Raw genomic sequence first — 13890 nt, 5'->3', positions numbered from 1 at the left:
GGGATAGGCTCCAGCACTCCCGCGACCCCCGTGGGGACTAAGCGGTTCAGAAAGTGGATGGATGGATGGATTTTACCTCAATGATGATTCCCTACTAATTAGAACTAACAATCTCATGCAAGTTTATTGAGTAACCTCAGCAAATACTCTGATCTACAAAAGCATGTAACTGTTGGAACAGACCACAATAGAATAGAAAAGACAAAATAATTGGCAATTCACATAAATCACAATATATTCTTTCCAAATCTTTAGGATAGGATGACTGTTTTTTATTTTTGGTGTAGACTTAAAACGTGTAAGATTGGGTTTTACCTCAAAATATAATGAATGAGACTCATTTGAACACAGTTATGTGAAGACATTATATACGTACATGGACAGAATTACACTCCAAAAAGGAACAAACATAGAACTAACCCTAACCTTCTATATGAAATAAGAACAAAATAAGATTCAACAAGATTCCATTCATAAGGCCTAAATTTTGTGGTATGTGCTCATGATTCCACCATAAATGTTCAGTTGTTTCCTTTCCTCTAATTTGCTTGTGTTACTATGTCCAGCTTGGTTTTGCTGATCTGAACATTGCAGAATTTGCGGGCTCTGGTTCCACAGTTCGCTGTTGCATCCTGGAGGGCTATGACACAAAAAATACCCGCCAGGACAACTCAATACTCAAGGTAAGGTAGACACTTATTCTAGTCAGCTCAACAAATTCACTGAATCATTCAAGTATTTTCCATCTTTTTATTAGGTAATGATTGGGATGGCGCTCCTGTCTGGAGATCCATGCTTTAAAATGTACGTCTTTATTTTTGTCACAGAGCAATTCCCCTCCGGTTCCTTAAAAAATAATGCGTTTTTTATTAACAGGCCTCCCAGCACAGCAAAATCTGTCTCGGACAGAGATGAGGATCCCACCCTGCAGCTGGACTGTAAGGGTGATAGCACTGATGTCAAAATACAACCACTCAGCACAATTTTGGAGGGACCTTGTGCTTTTAAACCTAGACAGACATCAATTCGGAGCTTAGGTAACTGCTTTGTACACACATAAACACTCAGTTCTACTTTTAGCATAATGTAGAATTTCATGAGCTTTTCCATTGGATGATTGTTGTCTTAATCAACCTCTGCCAGGACTTGGTCTCACAGAATTTGCTGACATATACTCATAATGTAAAATTTCTTGATTCAGTCACACACATTTGTCTAAATCCAACTACCGTACTTTCCGGAGTATAAGTCGCTCCAGAGTAAAAGTCGCACCAGCCATAAAATGCATAATAAAGAAGAAAAATATTGATATAAGTCGCACTGGAGTATAAGTCGCCTTTTTGGCAGAAATTTATTTGACAAAATCCAACACCAAGAATAGACATGAATAGACAACAACAAGCTGAACGGTAAGGTATGCTAACGTTACATAAACACATAAACGAGGAACAGAGACGTAACATATTAAGAGTTATTCAAATAACTTTATCAAACCATCCATATCACTCCAAATCATTAAATCCAACGAAATCTTCATCCTCTGTGTCACTTATAAACAACTCCGCTAACCCCAGAAGCAGAAGACTCGGCGCTTCCTCTTCTACGTGGCTTACGTCAGACTCACAGTCAATTGCAGTTCCAATTGTTCCACAGGCCTAGAGCGCCCTCATGCAGTTTAGTGTGAAAATAACATGTGAAATGATATAATGTGTTAATAATTCCACACATAAATCGCTCCTGAGTATAGGTCGCACCCCCGGCCGAACTATGAAAAAAAACTGCGACTTATAGTCCGGAATACATGTTATATGCTAGTTTTAATGCCACATTTGTTGTGCAAAGAAACTCAGATCTTCAGGGTTTTTCTATTTCTTTGTATTCACTGTAAACCTGATATGTCTAGCACTAGTATGAGTATGGAGGGATGTTAATCTTAATATATTTTCGCAAGACTTTGTCTGACTACCCTCCCCTAACCCCACTTTATGTTTGGGCTGCAGGACAGCCTGATGAGGGCAATGTCTCCAACCCAGATGAGGTCTTTCACACTGGTCATTTCCGCAACTCCAGCTTTGCCAGCCAGCACAGCAAGATATCAGGTCAGACAACTTCCTTACTCTTGAACCAATGTCAGGAATTTTACTTTCTTTTGTAAAGGTTTGTGATGCTCTGTTAAGCATTATTTTACCCGGTTATTTATGGCAACGTTTCTTGTGGCCTTCTCTGCACTGGGTAATGAGTTCATAAATGGTCTTGAGCATGTGAACTTACGAAGTGTTAAGGGGATGAGTTCTGTAGCCTTCCAAGTCTGCTGTTGACTTTTGAAGGTAATGACTGGTTCAAAGGGACGCCGTCTACTCTAAGTACCACCAACTCAATAGTTGCAATATAACATTTTACATTATTGGTTTTATTATTTTTTTTCTTCAGTAAAAATAAACAAAAAAATATTTATGAATGTGGTGGAACAGATAAATGATCAATATGATCAAAATGATAAGTCAACACATTTTATGGTGAAAATGGCAAACAATTAAAATTAGAAGTTCAATCATGGAACAAATTAAACATGGTAAACAAAATTTAATATGTAAATTAAGGTAAATCAAACACTACCACTGTTCTTGTATTAAAATGAACTGCGCTGTTAATTGTTTTATGATGGACATAGTTTGGACTCTGGAATCATTACAGAAGAATATACTGTTAATACAAATTGATTTCAATGAGAAATTGTGTGTTGAATGTTCAATGAACATCACAGAGCAGATTGTTGTTAAACTCTGAGGTACCATTATACATATTTCCACTGAGGTACCTGAAATATAATAGAAAAGTCTTATGATCTCATCTACCCTTGAAACCTGTTTGTAATATTAATGTTACAATAAAAGGGCGGCACGATGGGGCACTGGTAAGCATGTCCGCCTCACAGTTCAGAGGGTGCAGGTTCAATTCCACCTCCGACCCTCCATGTGTGGAGTTTGCATGTTCTCCCCGTGCCCGTGTGGGTTTTTTGTTCTCCCCGTGTCTGAGTGGGTTTTCCCCTGGAAGTCCGGTTTCCTCCCATTTCCCCAAAACATGCATAGTAGGCCGATTGAGCACTCCAAATTGGCCATAGGTGTGAGTGTGAATGCGGATGGCTGCGATCGGCTGGCAACCAGTTCAGGGTGTCTCCCGCCTACTGCCCGATGACTGCTGGGATAGGTTCCAGCACGCCCCAGAAAATGTTACAAATCTGTATTACTGTTTATTTTACATTGCTTAGTTAAACCTAACTTTTTATCAGAAATAATCAGTTAAGTGGTTGTTAAAGGTCAAAGCTTGTCTCCTACTCTAGGTTACAGCACAGGTCACTCTCGCTCCTCCAGCCTGACTGATCTCAGTCACCATCGAAACACCTCTAACAGCAGCAATGCTTCATGTGGGTTTGGACTGCCATATCCCTCCACCCCAACACAACTGCATCAGCAAGGAACTCCCACCAAACCAGAAAGGCCTCCACTACCCTCCGTAGCTGCCATCATGTCTAATAGATCATCCAGGTGATAACACATGCTCTGCTTTTTGCAAACAAACCCAGATCCTGTAGAATATCAACCACATTTCTCTCCCACTGGGACCAAGGGTTAGACTCCCCAAGAATGTGTAAATTCACATTTTTGACATTCCTCAAGAATATTTTGAGTCTGGGTAAAGTATACATTTTCAGTGTGTTTAACATTGACGTTATATGAGCTTGATGCTTGTAAAAGTTCTCAGTTCCATAATATAGTTTTATCAAGCCACAGTCACATTGACCCGTCATTCAATTTCAGTATTGCAAGAGACATCTGTGGCTTATCAGAAAATATGTCAGTCTTTCTTCAAGGCTTTCTGTCTGACTGTCACGTGCGGAATGGAGCAGGGCGATCTAATGCAGCTTGGACCAAGGTTTATTGAAGGGAAAAGGGTGGTGAAGGACATGATGATGGGAACAAACAGGCAGAAGAACATGGCAACGTACGGGCAGCAGAAACGGACGGGAACCAGACGTGGGAAAACGCAGACGGAGTAAACAGGGAAAACAAACCGACAGGGAGTGACACGCGGACAGGGCTTAAATACAAGATGGGTAACGAGGGGCAGGTGACGGTGATTACAATGATTACGGATCGGACACAGGTGGGAGGGGCGAGGGGACAGACGCGGGACAGAGACGTAAATGGACACCATGACAACAAAACACGCAATGTGACACACGAGGCTAGCAAGGAGAAGGCATGGATAAGCTCCACTCCGCGTGGCGATCGGCGCCACTGAGGAGCGGAGATGTGATGCTGACTAAAAATTCTTGAATCAGTGGCCATCAGTAAGAACTAGTAGACTGATAGGCTTCAACAACAAAAAAGTTTTCACAGGATAAGAAACTGGATGAAAAACCACATCTAACAACTTTCACAAGCTCGATGCTATGTAAAAATCTTGTTTCATGTGATTAACTGCATTTAAATTTCAAAAAAATGTATAATGCAGCCAGGCCTAGCTTTACAATGGTATTTTACTTTCAATTTTTAATATTCAAAGAAACATATTTTACATACTTTTTAAAAACCACATGCAAATCACATTAATGCAATTGAATATTAACAGTATAAAATCCACTGACAAGCATGCGGCAGCTAAGCATTCAGTGGCTAGCTAGCTTTCGGTTAGCCAAAGAACCCAATGAAGCAGCCTACATCTTCACTCGATGTAATTCTTGTCAAACATCACAAATATGTAAATACATGTAAGCCAGTCATAAATAATGCAAATACAATTCACAAATTCTCCTTGTCACTATCATCTTGAGTCAGGGAAAAAACAAAAACTGAACAAAAACAGGATGTCCACTGAAGTTCCCCTGCATGATATGTGGTGACATTCAAAATGATAATAATTTGAATTTCTGAGTGTTTTTTCAGCCATCCAAAGTTTCAGGACATTACCACTGTATAATGAGCTATGACTCATACATCAGCTGTTTATGCTAATTCAAAGTGTAAGATATAAAACTTCTATTTGTTGTGTTGCACAGAAGGAAGAATGACATGATGGAGAAGCAGCATAGCTGTGTTGATGATACCCGCATTGATGCTGATGACATTGTGGAAAAGATTGTTCGTAGTCAGAATTTTTCAGACAAAAGCAACAATGAAGGTTTGGGCTCTTGCTCTTTCTGGGATTGAAATTTACTCTAATAGGACCTTGAATGAATACCTTTAGTGTTGTTTTTGTGTTACTTCCTGAGATAATGTGTAATCTTTGCAGTTTTGGTTGCAGTGCTTATAAGTTCATTGCTGTAAAATGCAATCATGAGTAAAAATAACACGCTCCCTTCCAGACAGCAACTTGCAATTGTTTGTCAGCAAAGACGGGACCACAACACTCAGTGGGGCACAACTCTCCAACAGGTACACTGTTGTCTGTTTTTCCCTCACATCTCACCAAAAATGCCCCACTATTTAATAAAAAATGTACAATTGTTTCTTCATGTGTGCCTTCAGAGTAACACCTGGTGTCTTTGAAGCTGTGGTCATTGCGACGCATTGAATGATGCAACATCACGTCTGCAGCAGGATGAGCTACATCAGGATTCTCAAGCATCAGATTGTATGTGACTGTGTGTACAAGTACTGTATGTGCAAATCTGTAGTGGTACATGCCGCTGCCATTCTTGGCGACAGTGCAGGTTGGTTCGATTCCATGTCCCAAACCTGAATTAAAAAAAAAAAAAACAGCTACGTATGATATACAACAGCATAGTGATGTCTTGGTTAGCACGTCCCCAATAAGGACAAGCAGTGTAAATCTTGTCTTTATATAATTACGTAAAGAAAGGTTATTAAGTACAAGAGCCTGATGAGCCTTGTTGAATGTCAAGGAGTTACAGTATCCTTGATTGTGAAACATTTATAGCAATAATTAAATTTTTCTTTTGAATAGACTATTTATTTAACACTACGCAAATCTAACTCAAATCAAATATAATAAGCTTTCAAGGCTGTACAATAGTTAAACACATTTTATTTAAGCTAATTTAGGGTAAATCAGTTATAATTTCTTCACTAATTTGTTTTAAATGACATCGAAATCAACAAATTACTTGAACTTTTCACTTAGTAGAACACTGACAAAATGATGACTTATGCTTTTTCAGACTTCTAGGAGTTTATACACACCTAAGATTTATATGTACAATAATTTGCGATACATAATTTTAACACTGAGCCTATTTAAAAAAACGGATCAAATGAATCCTATATAAGGAACTAAAAGCAGATATCAAATCAGGCAAGATTAGGTAGTATGTTGTAGGTAGTAATGTCCATACAACTGGCCTCAAAGCTTCTGTTCGGTTCTATATTGTTACGTGATCCGTGCTCCAATTTTGCACACATCTAAGAGAATTGTTAGAACCTCTTAAAGGCAATGGACATTACAGTATAAATGGCAAACATGTTTTTTTCCTTTTATTCAAATGTCTTTTTTTCAAAGGATCATATGGCGGGCCATATGTATCTCTGTACTATATCTAAATGCTCTTTTAACGTTATGTTTTCATTCTTTTTAAATGAAACCAGCAAATTACTAAACGGTTCACAGGTCACAATTTTGTTTAGATAATGTTCAAATGTGTGTTCACATACAAAACGACTTGTGATCTCAACATTGACAATGCATTTCTAGCCAATGTAATGTAAAGTGTAGCTTGACAAGGCCATCTAGAGTAAAGACGAGACAAACTGCTCCTCTATCATTTCAACCTTAGTCACTTTAATATAATATACATGATAAACACTAATAGAACTCACTTGCATTCAGCGAGGTGTCCACTATTTTTGGTTGAGGTTGCCTTGCACTGAGCTAGGGAAAATGAGAGGTGTCGAGGCTCATCAGAACAATAAGACGCCAATGAATTTGTGCCCCATTTCAGTGCAATTTACATAAAACCACTCCTATTTTCGATGGCTTGCGCATAGTATTTGTGCACACATTTGAATTTTTTTCTTATGACTACAGTAATTTCACAACAAACTCAACTTGAATTTACATTGCACTTTCATCTCTTGACAGTTTGAGTCTGAGTGACGCGATATGTTGGGGGATGCTACTCATTGATTATGTAACAAGAAAATCCATTTTGTTTTTGAACTGTTTGTGAAAATTCTGCTCTTGTCAAATTGTGTATGGAGCTGCAGTAACGCCCGTCCCATGGCTGGGACACCACAAAGCCTTCAATGTGCCAAGACTGTCAGTGTAAACAATGGACCCTCCCTCCACTGGACACATTTGTGTTTGCTGACAGTATTGCTGTGTTAGTGTATGTCAGTATGCGTGTGTAATACAGTACATCCCATGCATGCAGGCCATGTCTGTCTGTAAGTGTTTGGCTTGCTTCTAATGGGGGAAATATGATCAGCAATAGACTTTAATCAGATACTGCTAAGGATTTGTTAGAAAAACAAATGAGAGAAAAACACTACAGATGCATTTATGTACTTCAACTATTAATTATTGTACAGTGGGCTTCTGTAGCCATTATAAATTTGGAATATGAATACATTCCATTAGAGAATTATCTCTGTTGTATTTTCAGATCAGCAGGCTGCTCGCTCTCGCTCTCTCTCGCTCTGTCAATTGAGAGATGGAAAGACAAATAAGGATTTCAATATTTACAATCTGAGGGAAAACTTGTTTTTTGGATGAATTGTCTTTAATTCTCTCTTCTGATATTCGCTTTCCTCTGCACTTGGCTGTGTATACCCCTGTAATATGATTTACTTTTTCACAACCATTGAAGGTTTCGTTGGGGTAAAATAACATTTGGAAATAAATAACATCAATGATGTAATGTTGTTGGTTGTGACCCTATTTGTGCCTGATTGAATTTTAATTAAAGACCAGTCTCTTTTATCATCAATCATTTTATACAAATTACAAGATATGAAGGTTGTTCTGCCCTCAGAATTGTTTCATGGTGTTAGAAAGGTAGGTGTACTTAAAATTTATTTGTTGAGTGTGTGCGTTATGCTGGGAAGTATTTTTTGTGTAAGGAAACATACACAAGTGGTTATTTGTCGTTCGGAAGCTAAACTTTATTTTGTAATGCACCGGAAGTTGCGCATATTTTCGTTAAAGCGACTTGACAACTCATGAGTTTGAGAGACGTGAGGCTTACTCGCCCCATCCAGGCGAATTTTTCTTCTCATGCTCACGGAAGCAGTGGCTGTATATTATAATCGTTTTGTTGGATAACTTTATTACTGTTTATAAGAACAATACTATGGAAGAAACTAAGTGTTTTTGTTGTTTCCTTTGCAGTTTTACTCGTTGTGTTTTACACTGGAAATAAAGGGAGCAAGATGCTCTGAATCCTGGCTCAAGTGTTTTGTACATGAGTTTGGCTTGCTGATGATCTGTTATAACGTACACGAAGTACATAACCCACAGGGAGATCAGCGTACGGATTGGAACAGGGCGACCAAATGCAGCTTGGACCAGGGTTTATTGACGGGAAAAGGGTGGTGGAGGACAGGATGTGGGGAACAAACACGAAGCAAAATAAAACCTATTAAGGCAGGTGTTTGGGTCAGGATGAAGGCAGGTATTTGGGTCAGCATGTAGCCAAATCTGAAAATTCAGCCCGCATTTATGCGTTTAAAAACTTTTGAGATCGACTGAAAATTAAGGTTTCGAATGCGAGACAGACAATACAATGGTATATGTTTTATAATGTTTGTAGAAGTCTCATCTTGTTCCCATATTGTATTGTACTGCAGCACTGTCCTATAGTTTGTAGACGTTTTGCATATTGACCAAGAGGGGACAGCAGCTATTAGCAACCACGTCTCAGCAGCCGGATTTACAAAGAAGAAGACAACCAGGAAGCGTCCCCATATATTGCCCGTCAGAAAAATGGTAAGACGATGGAATTTAACATGAAGGTATAAAGATGCAACGTTTTTTGGGTCTCACACAATCATAAATTTGTTTTTACTGTAGTCAATGGAACGGTTTTCGGGTAGTCTGAAACAGGGACTCTTGGTGCATTGGTTTTGATCTTGTGCTCACGTATGGTACATCTCATGGGATGAGTTGAATTAGGCACTATTTTTAAATTAAGACCCAACGATCGGCCGGAAAATATATTTGAGACTAACTCAAAATGTGCCAGAAATTTAGTTATTTTTCTTGATTTCTTTCGTAGTAGATTTTGTGTCGAAATGTAAAACATTAAATTTGGTCATCATAACTTGATTAGTAACATCCGAACATGACGTAGTAATGTGTTGCAGTGTTTTAATTATGAAACATTTCTTTTAAAAATGTCCTAAATAACAGTAGATGCAAGTGCTCCAGTATATTCATATTGACGGCCGAAACTATCTGAAAATATATTGATTATTTTGCAGATATTGTAATGCAAACTACATTCTTGCCATCGGTATATATATACATAATTAAAGAGTTGAGGATTTTTCTGCTAAAATATAGACTTGAGTAAGCTCAATCGCATGTGGCACTGATAGTTACTAAACTCCTCATTGTCACGTATATTTTTTTAGACTTCAAAGACATACAGTACATCTGCAGCCTGCAATTATTTAATGCATGCATCTTTGCACATTATTTTGCACTACTGCCAAACTCAAATACAAACCGGATTTGGTTGAAGTTGGGAAATTGTGTAAAATGTAAATAAAAGCAAAATACAACGATTTGTAAATCCTTCTCAACCCTTATTCAATTGAATACGCTACATAGACAACATATTTAATGTTCAAACTGATAAACTTAATTGTTTTTTGCCAAATAATAATTAACTTAGAATTTCATGACTGCAACACGTCCAGTAGAAGTTGGGAAAGGTGTCACAAAATGCTGAGAAAAGCTCATCAAACACCTATTTGGAACATCCCACATGTGATCAGGCTAATTGGGAACAGGTGAGTACCATGATTGGGTATAAAAGGAGCCTCCCCAAACATGCCCAGTCATTCACAAGCAAGGATGGGGCAAGGTTCACCACTTTGTCCGCAACTGCGTGAGAAACAGTTGAACAGTTTAAGAACCACATTTCTCAAAGCAAAATTGCAAGGAATTTAGGGATTTCAACATCTACGGTCCATAACATCATCAAAAGGTTCAGAGAATCTGGTGAAATTACTGCACGTAAGCGCCACGGCCAGAAACCAAGACTGAATGACCGTGACCTTCGATCCCTGCCTTAAAAACCGACGTGTGTAAAGGATATAACCAAATGGGCTCAGGAAAACTTCAGAAAACCACTGTCAGTAAATACAGTTCGTCACTACATCAGTAAGTGCGCGTTAAAACTCTACCATGCAAAGCAAAAGCCGTTTATCAACATCCAGAAACGCCGCCGGGTTCTCTGGGCCCGAGCTCATGTACAGTGCCTTGCGAAAGTATTCGGCCCCCTTGAACCTTTCAACATTTCGCGACATTTCAGGCTTCAAACATAAAGATATAAAAGTTTAATTTTTTGTCAAGAATCAACAACAAGTGGGACACAATCGTGGGAGGAAATTTGGGTTTCCAGCAGCATTCATATCACATATTTTGCATATAATGTTGTTCATGGACCCATGGTTTTACTTGGAGGTCTAAGTTCTTGTAACTGGTACGATCCTGTTCAAGGTCACATATACTTGCTGATTCTGAGCAAAATGCAAAGCACACCCTGAATTGCTCACCGTCTGTTGCAGCGCACATTTATAGTCACAACCATTCACTCCTATATTCACACCAAGCTGCCTTTACTGAAGTCAGACAAATACACTGCTAAACCATTACTGACTCAGTTTTTTTTTCTTTTTTACTTTGTTCCCAGGCTACTGGAGTGGATCAAGCAGCAGGCATGAGTCTTATCGTCTTCAGCCTCATGCTATTTACTTACTATTCTATCTGGGTCATTGTTCTGGTACGTTGGGATCCTTAAGTTCTACTTCAATGAAAGCTGTGTATGTCCTAAAACAACTCTCAGAATGTGTGATTAACGATTTGTATCTGTAATAGTTTAGTGTTCCATTTCCCTCGTGACAACGGATCTAAATTGTGAGTTTGAATGGACGCAATGGGATAAATGACGCAATGTATAAATAGTTTCATTTTGAGCAACTTTATCTCAAAATATTTTAATCCCGTCTAGCATGACACTAGCAAAACAAGCTCTAAAACAGATTACCGTAATTTTTGGACTATAAATCGCTCCGGAGTATAAATCGCACCAGCCATAAAATGCCCAAAACTGTGAAAAAAAACATATATATGTAAGTCGCTCCGGAGTATAAGTCGCATTTTGGGGGGCAATTTATTCAACAAAATCCAACACAAAGAACAGACATGAACGAGCAACAACAGGCTAAACGATACGGTATGCTAACGTGACAAACACAAACGAGGAGCTGAGAACGGGCCTGACGTAACATTCAGTTATTTAAAAAAAACTATTACATAAATAACACGTTTATAAAACCATCTGTGTCACTCCAATTCATTAAATCCATCGATCGTCCTTTGTCAACAATGCCGTGTGCCGCGCCGCAGTTCAAATTATTCCACAGGCCCATACAACAATATATAAACTATATTTTAAATAACTATCACATAAACAACAATATTATCAAACCATTTGTGTCACTCCAAATCATTAAATCCATCGATCAAATTTCTCGTCCTTTATGTCATCCTGGTGACAGAGGACATGTCCAGAGGATATGGCGCTTTAAAGTGTTAATTACTTTATTTGATTTTTTCTCTCTATTTTTCATGTTTTGAATATGTTCAAGATAAAGATATGTGAAGTGATCAACTATACTAAAAATAACATGTGAAGTGGTCAACTATACTTGTAAGTGATGTGTTAATGATCAAGTAAAAATGTGTAAAAAAAAAACATATATAAGTCGCTCCTGAGTATAAGTCGCCCCCCCACCCAAACTATGAAAAAAACGCGACTTATAGTCCGAAAATTACGGTATTAGCTTCCAAGCAAAAGAAGCTCCCTCCATAGATAAATTGGTGGCAGAATCGTGGTCTGACTAGTTCTCCTTGTTACCTGCCTGCTAGCTCTAATTTGTTGTCTCAATTAACTCAAATGTGTTGTCTGTGATTCATCTCAGGTTTTCAAATTAAATGTTTTGTATCTTGCCATTTTCCAGCCTTTCATGGACACTGATCATGTGCTACACAAGTACTTTCTACCACGGGAATACTCAGTCATTCTGCCTGGTATCGCAGCTGTACTACTGCTCCTTTGTATTGGTAAGCCTGGTGCCAAATCTCCCCACTGCATATTGCCACACGCCTCATTCACTTTCTCATGTGATAAAATAATTTCAGTGTCATTTTTTTATTTAAAAATTTAGAATAAATTAATGAATGCTGTATCTTTCTCCTCCACAGGGGCCTTCACTGCTATAGTCCTTTGGAAGAATCAAAAACCCAAAAAAGTTAATTAACCTCAAAATGGGATTGCTCTTGATTTTATATATAGTGTGGAACTGTAAATAAATATAGAATCATTCCCTCCAATTATCTGTCAGTGCTCCTCAATAGTTACCTACCAATAGGTATTTTTGTAAATAAATAAAAACTAATCATCAAAAAGGGTGGCAAGGTGATGGACTAATTAGCACGTCTTGAGAATATTTGTCATTTTTCACACGTCCTGAGTGTTGTTAGTCACCTAAAGTTTGAACAGAGGCTGTGATGTACTGAAGTCAAATTCCTTGTTTGGTACGCCCAAACATGGCGAATAAAAATTCTTGAATCTTGAATCTGCCTCATAGAGCGGAGGTTGTGGATTTTATTCCGGCTCTGGCCTTCCTGTGTGGTTTGCATGTTCTCCCCGTGCCTACGTGGGTTTCCTCCGGCATTCCCAAGACATTCATGGTAGGCCAATTGACCACTCCAAATTGCACATAGGTGTGATTGAAGTGTGAATGGTTATTTGTCTATGTATGTATGTATTGAGGGTGTCCCCCGCCGTAGTCATCTGGCATAGGTTCCAGCTAGTGTTGTCACAAGAAATGTTGGGGAGCCTGAGGACTGTAGGGGTTGGCTCCGGTCCAACACAATGGGGTGTACCGCTGTTTGGTTAAGGTCTTCAGCATGGCGGATCCGACCTCCGACGCAAATGAGCTCCTCTTGGTCCATCTCGGGGGACAAGGTGAGCAATCTACTGTTCACCTGGACAGGCCTACCAGCTGTCACGAGTCTCAGCTCGTCGGGGAAGCTCTCACGCTGGGATCGCTTGAAGATAAGGATCTCTGCTTTACGGTAATCTTCAGCGGTGGGTTTGCTGCTCTGATCTGCCACCCCGTGCAGCTCCTGGACTGTAGCATGCAGCAGGTCTTGCTAAGCGTCATGCTTCTGGGTATCTGCTGCATTGGCCGTGACTGTGGTAACACTACAAAAGACGGACGTTCTCAGCTCGGAGGCGTCATCTTCGGGGTCAGCACTGGGTCTGACTGGCCATTCTTCAGGAGGTTGGAGAAGGAATGCGGGCTCTTGGCTCCACCTGTTGGGCTTCACAAGGTCATACAGTCGCTTACCCCTTGTGATGTCATCTGCGGGATTTCTCTCTGAATTTACGTAGCGCCAGGAGTCAGGGCTGGTGAGTTCTTGTATCTCCGCCACTCTCATGCCAACGAAGATCTTGAAACGACAGGATTCGGACTGCAGCCACGTCAGAACTGTTAAGGAGTCAGTCCACAGGACAGTCTGGGCAATCTTCAGTGTGAGCTCCTTCTCGACGAGCTTAGCTAGTTGGGCTCCTGTGACGGCTCCGCACAGTTCCAGTCTGGGAATGGAAAGGCAACGTATAGGGGCAACTCTTGGAAT

At 39.4% G+C, this 13890-nt stretch overlaps 2 protein-coding genes across 4 annotated transcripts in view; both read left to right on the top strand.

The window, feature by feature from the left end:
• fam102ab (family with sequence similarity 102 member Ab) overlaps positions 1 to 7938 on the top strand; it is a 30308-nt gene extending 22370 nt beyond the window's left edge. For all 3 annotated transcript variants that reach the window (XM_037265878.1, XM_037265876.1, XM_037265877.1), the window contains 8 exons: positions 567 to 683; positions 758 to 804; positions 877 to 1037; positions 2001 to 2099; positions 3341 to 3545; positions 5060 to 5181; positions 5366 to 5435; positions 5529 to 7938. In XM_037265878.1, coding sequence (XP_037121773.1) covers positions 567 to 683; positions 758 to 804; positions 877 to 1037; positions 2001 to 2099; positions 3341 to 3545; positions 5060 to 5181; positions 5366 to 5435; positions 5529 to 5574 — 867 coding nt within the window. In that variant the 3' untranslated portion in view covers positions 5575 to 7938. The remainder of the gene's footprint in view (positions 1 to 566; positions 684 to 757; positions 805 to 876; positions 1038 to 2000; positions 2100 to 3340; positions 3546 to 5059; positions 5182 to 5365; positions 5436 to 5528) is intronic.
• Positions 7939 to 8706: 768 nt separating this feature from the next.
• On the top strand, positions 8707 to 12654 carry dpm2 (dolichyl-phosphate mannosyltransferase subunit 2, regulatory). Its single transcript, XM_037265912.1, has 5 exons — positions 8707 to 8743; positions 8825 to 8943; positions 10877 to 10966; positions 12207 to 12309; positions 12451 to 12654. The coding sequence occupies exons 1-5, from the start codon at positions 8722 to 8724 to the stop codon at positions 12504 to 12506; spliced, it is 390 nt and encodes a 129-aa protein (XP_037121807.1). The 5' UTR covers positions 8707 to 8721; the 3' UTR covers positions 12507 to 12654.
• Positions 12655 to 13890: the final 1236 nt, after the last annotated feature.

This window comes from Syngnathus acus, chromosome 12, assembly GCF_901709675.1.
Source record: "Syngnathus acus chromosome 12, fSynAcu1.2, whole genome shotgun sequence".
NCBI lineage: Eukaryota > Metazoa > Chordata > Actinopteri > Syngnathiformes > Syngnathidae > Syngnathus > Syngnathus acus.
Note: the sequence above shows the minus strand (reverse complement) of the source record. Positions and strands in the feature narration are given on the sequence as shown.

Coding starts and splice junctions, on each gene's coding strand:
- dpm2 (XM_037265912.1), top strand. CDS start 8,722: ATGCGAGACAGACAATACAATG. Junction 8,944..10,876: donor TATTGCCCGTCAGAAAAATG/GTAAGACGATGG, acceptor CTTTGTTCCCAG/GCTACTGGAGTGGATCAAGC. Junction 12,310..12,450: donor ACTACTGCTCCTTTGTATTG/GTAAGCCTGGTG, acceptor TCTCCTCCACAG/GGGCCTTCACTGCTATAGTC.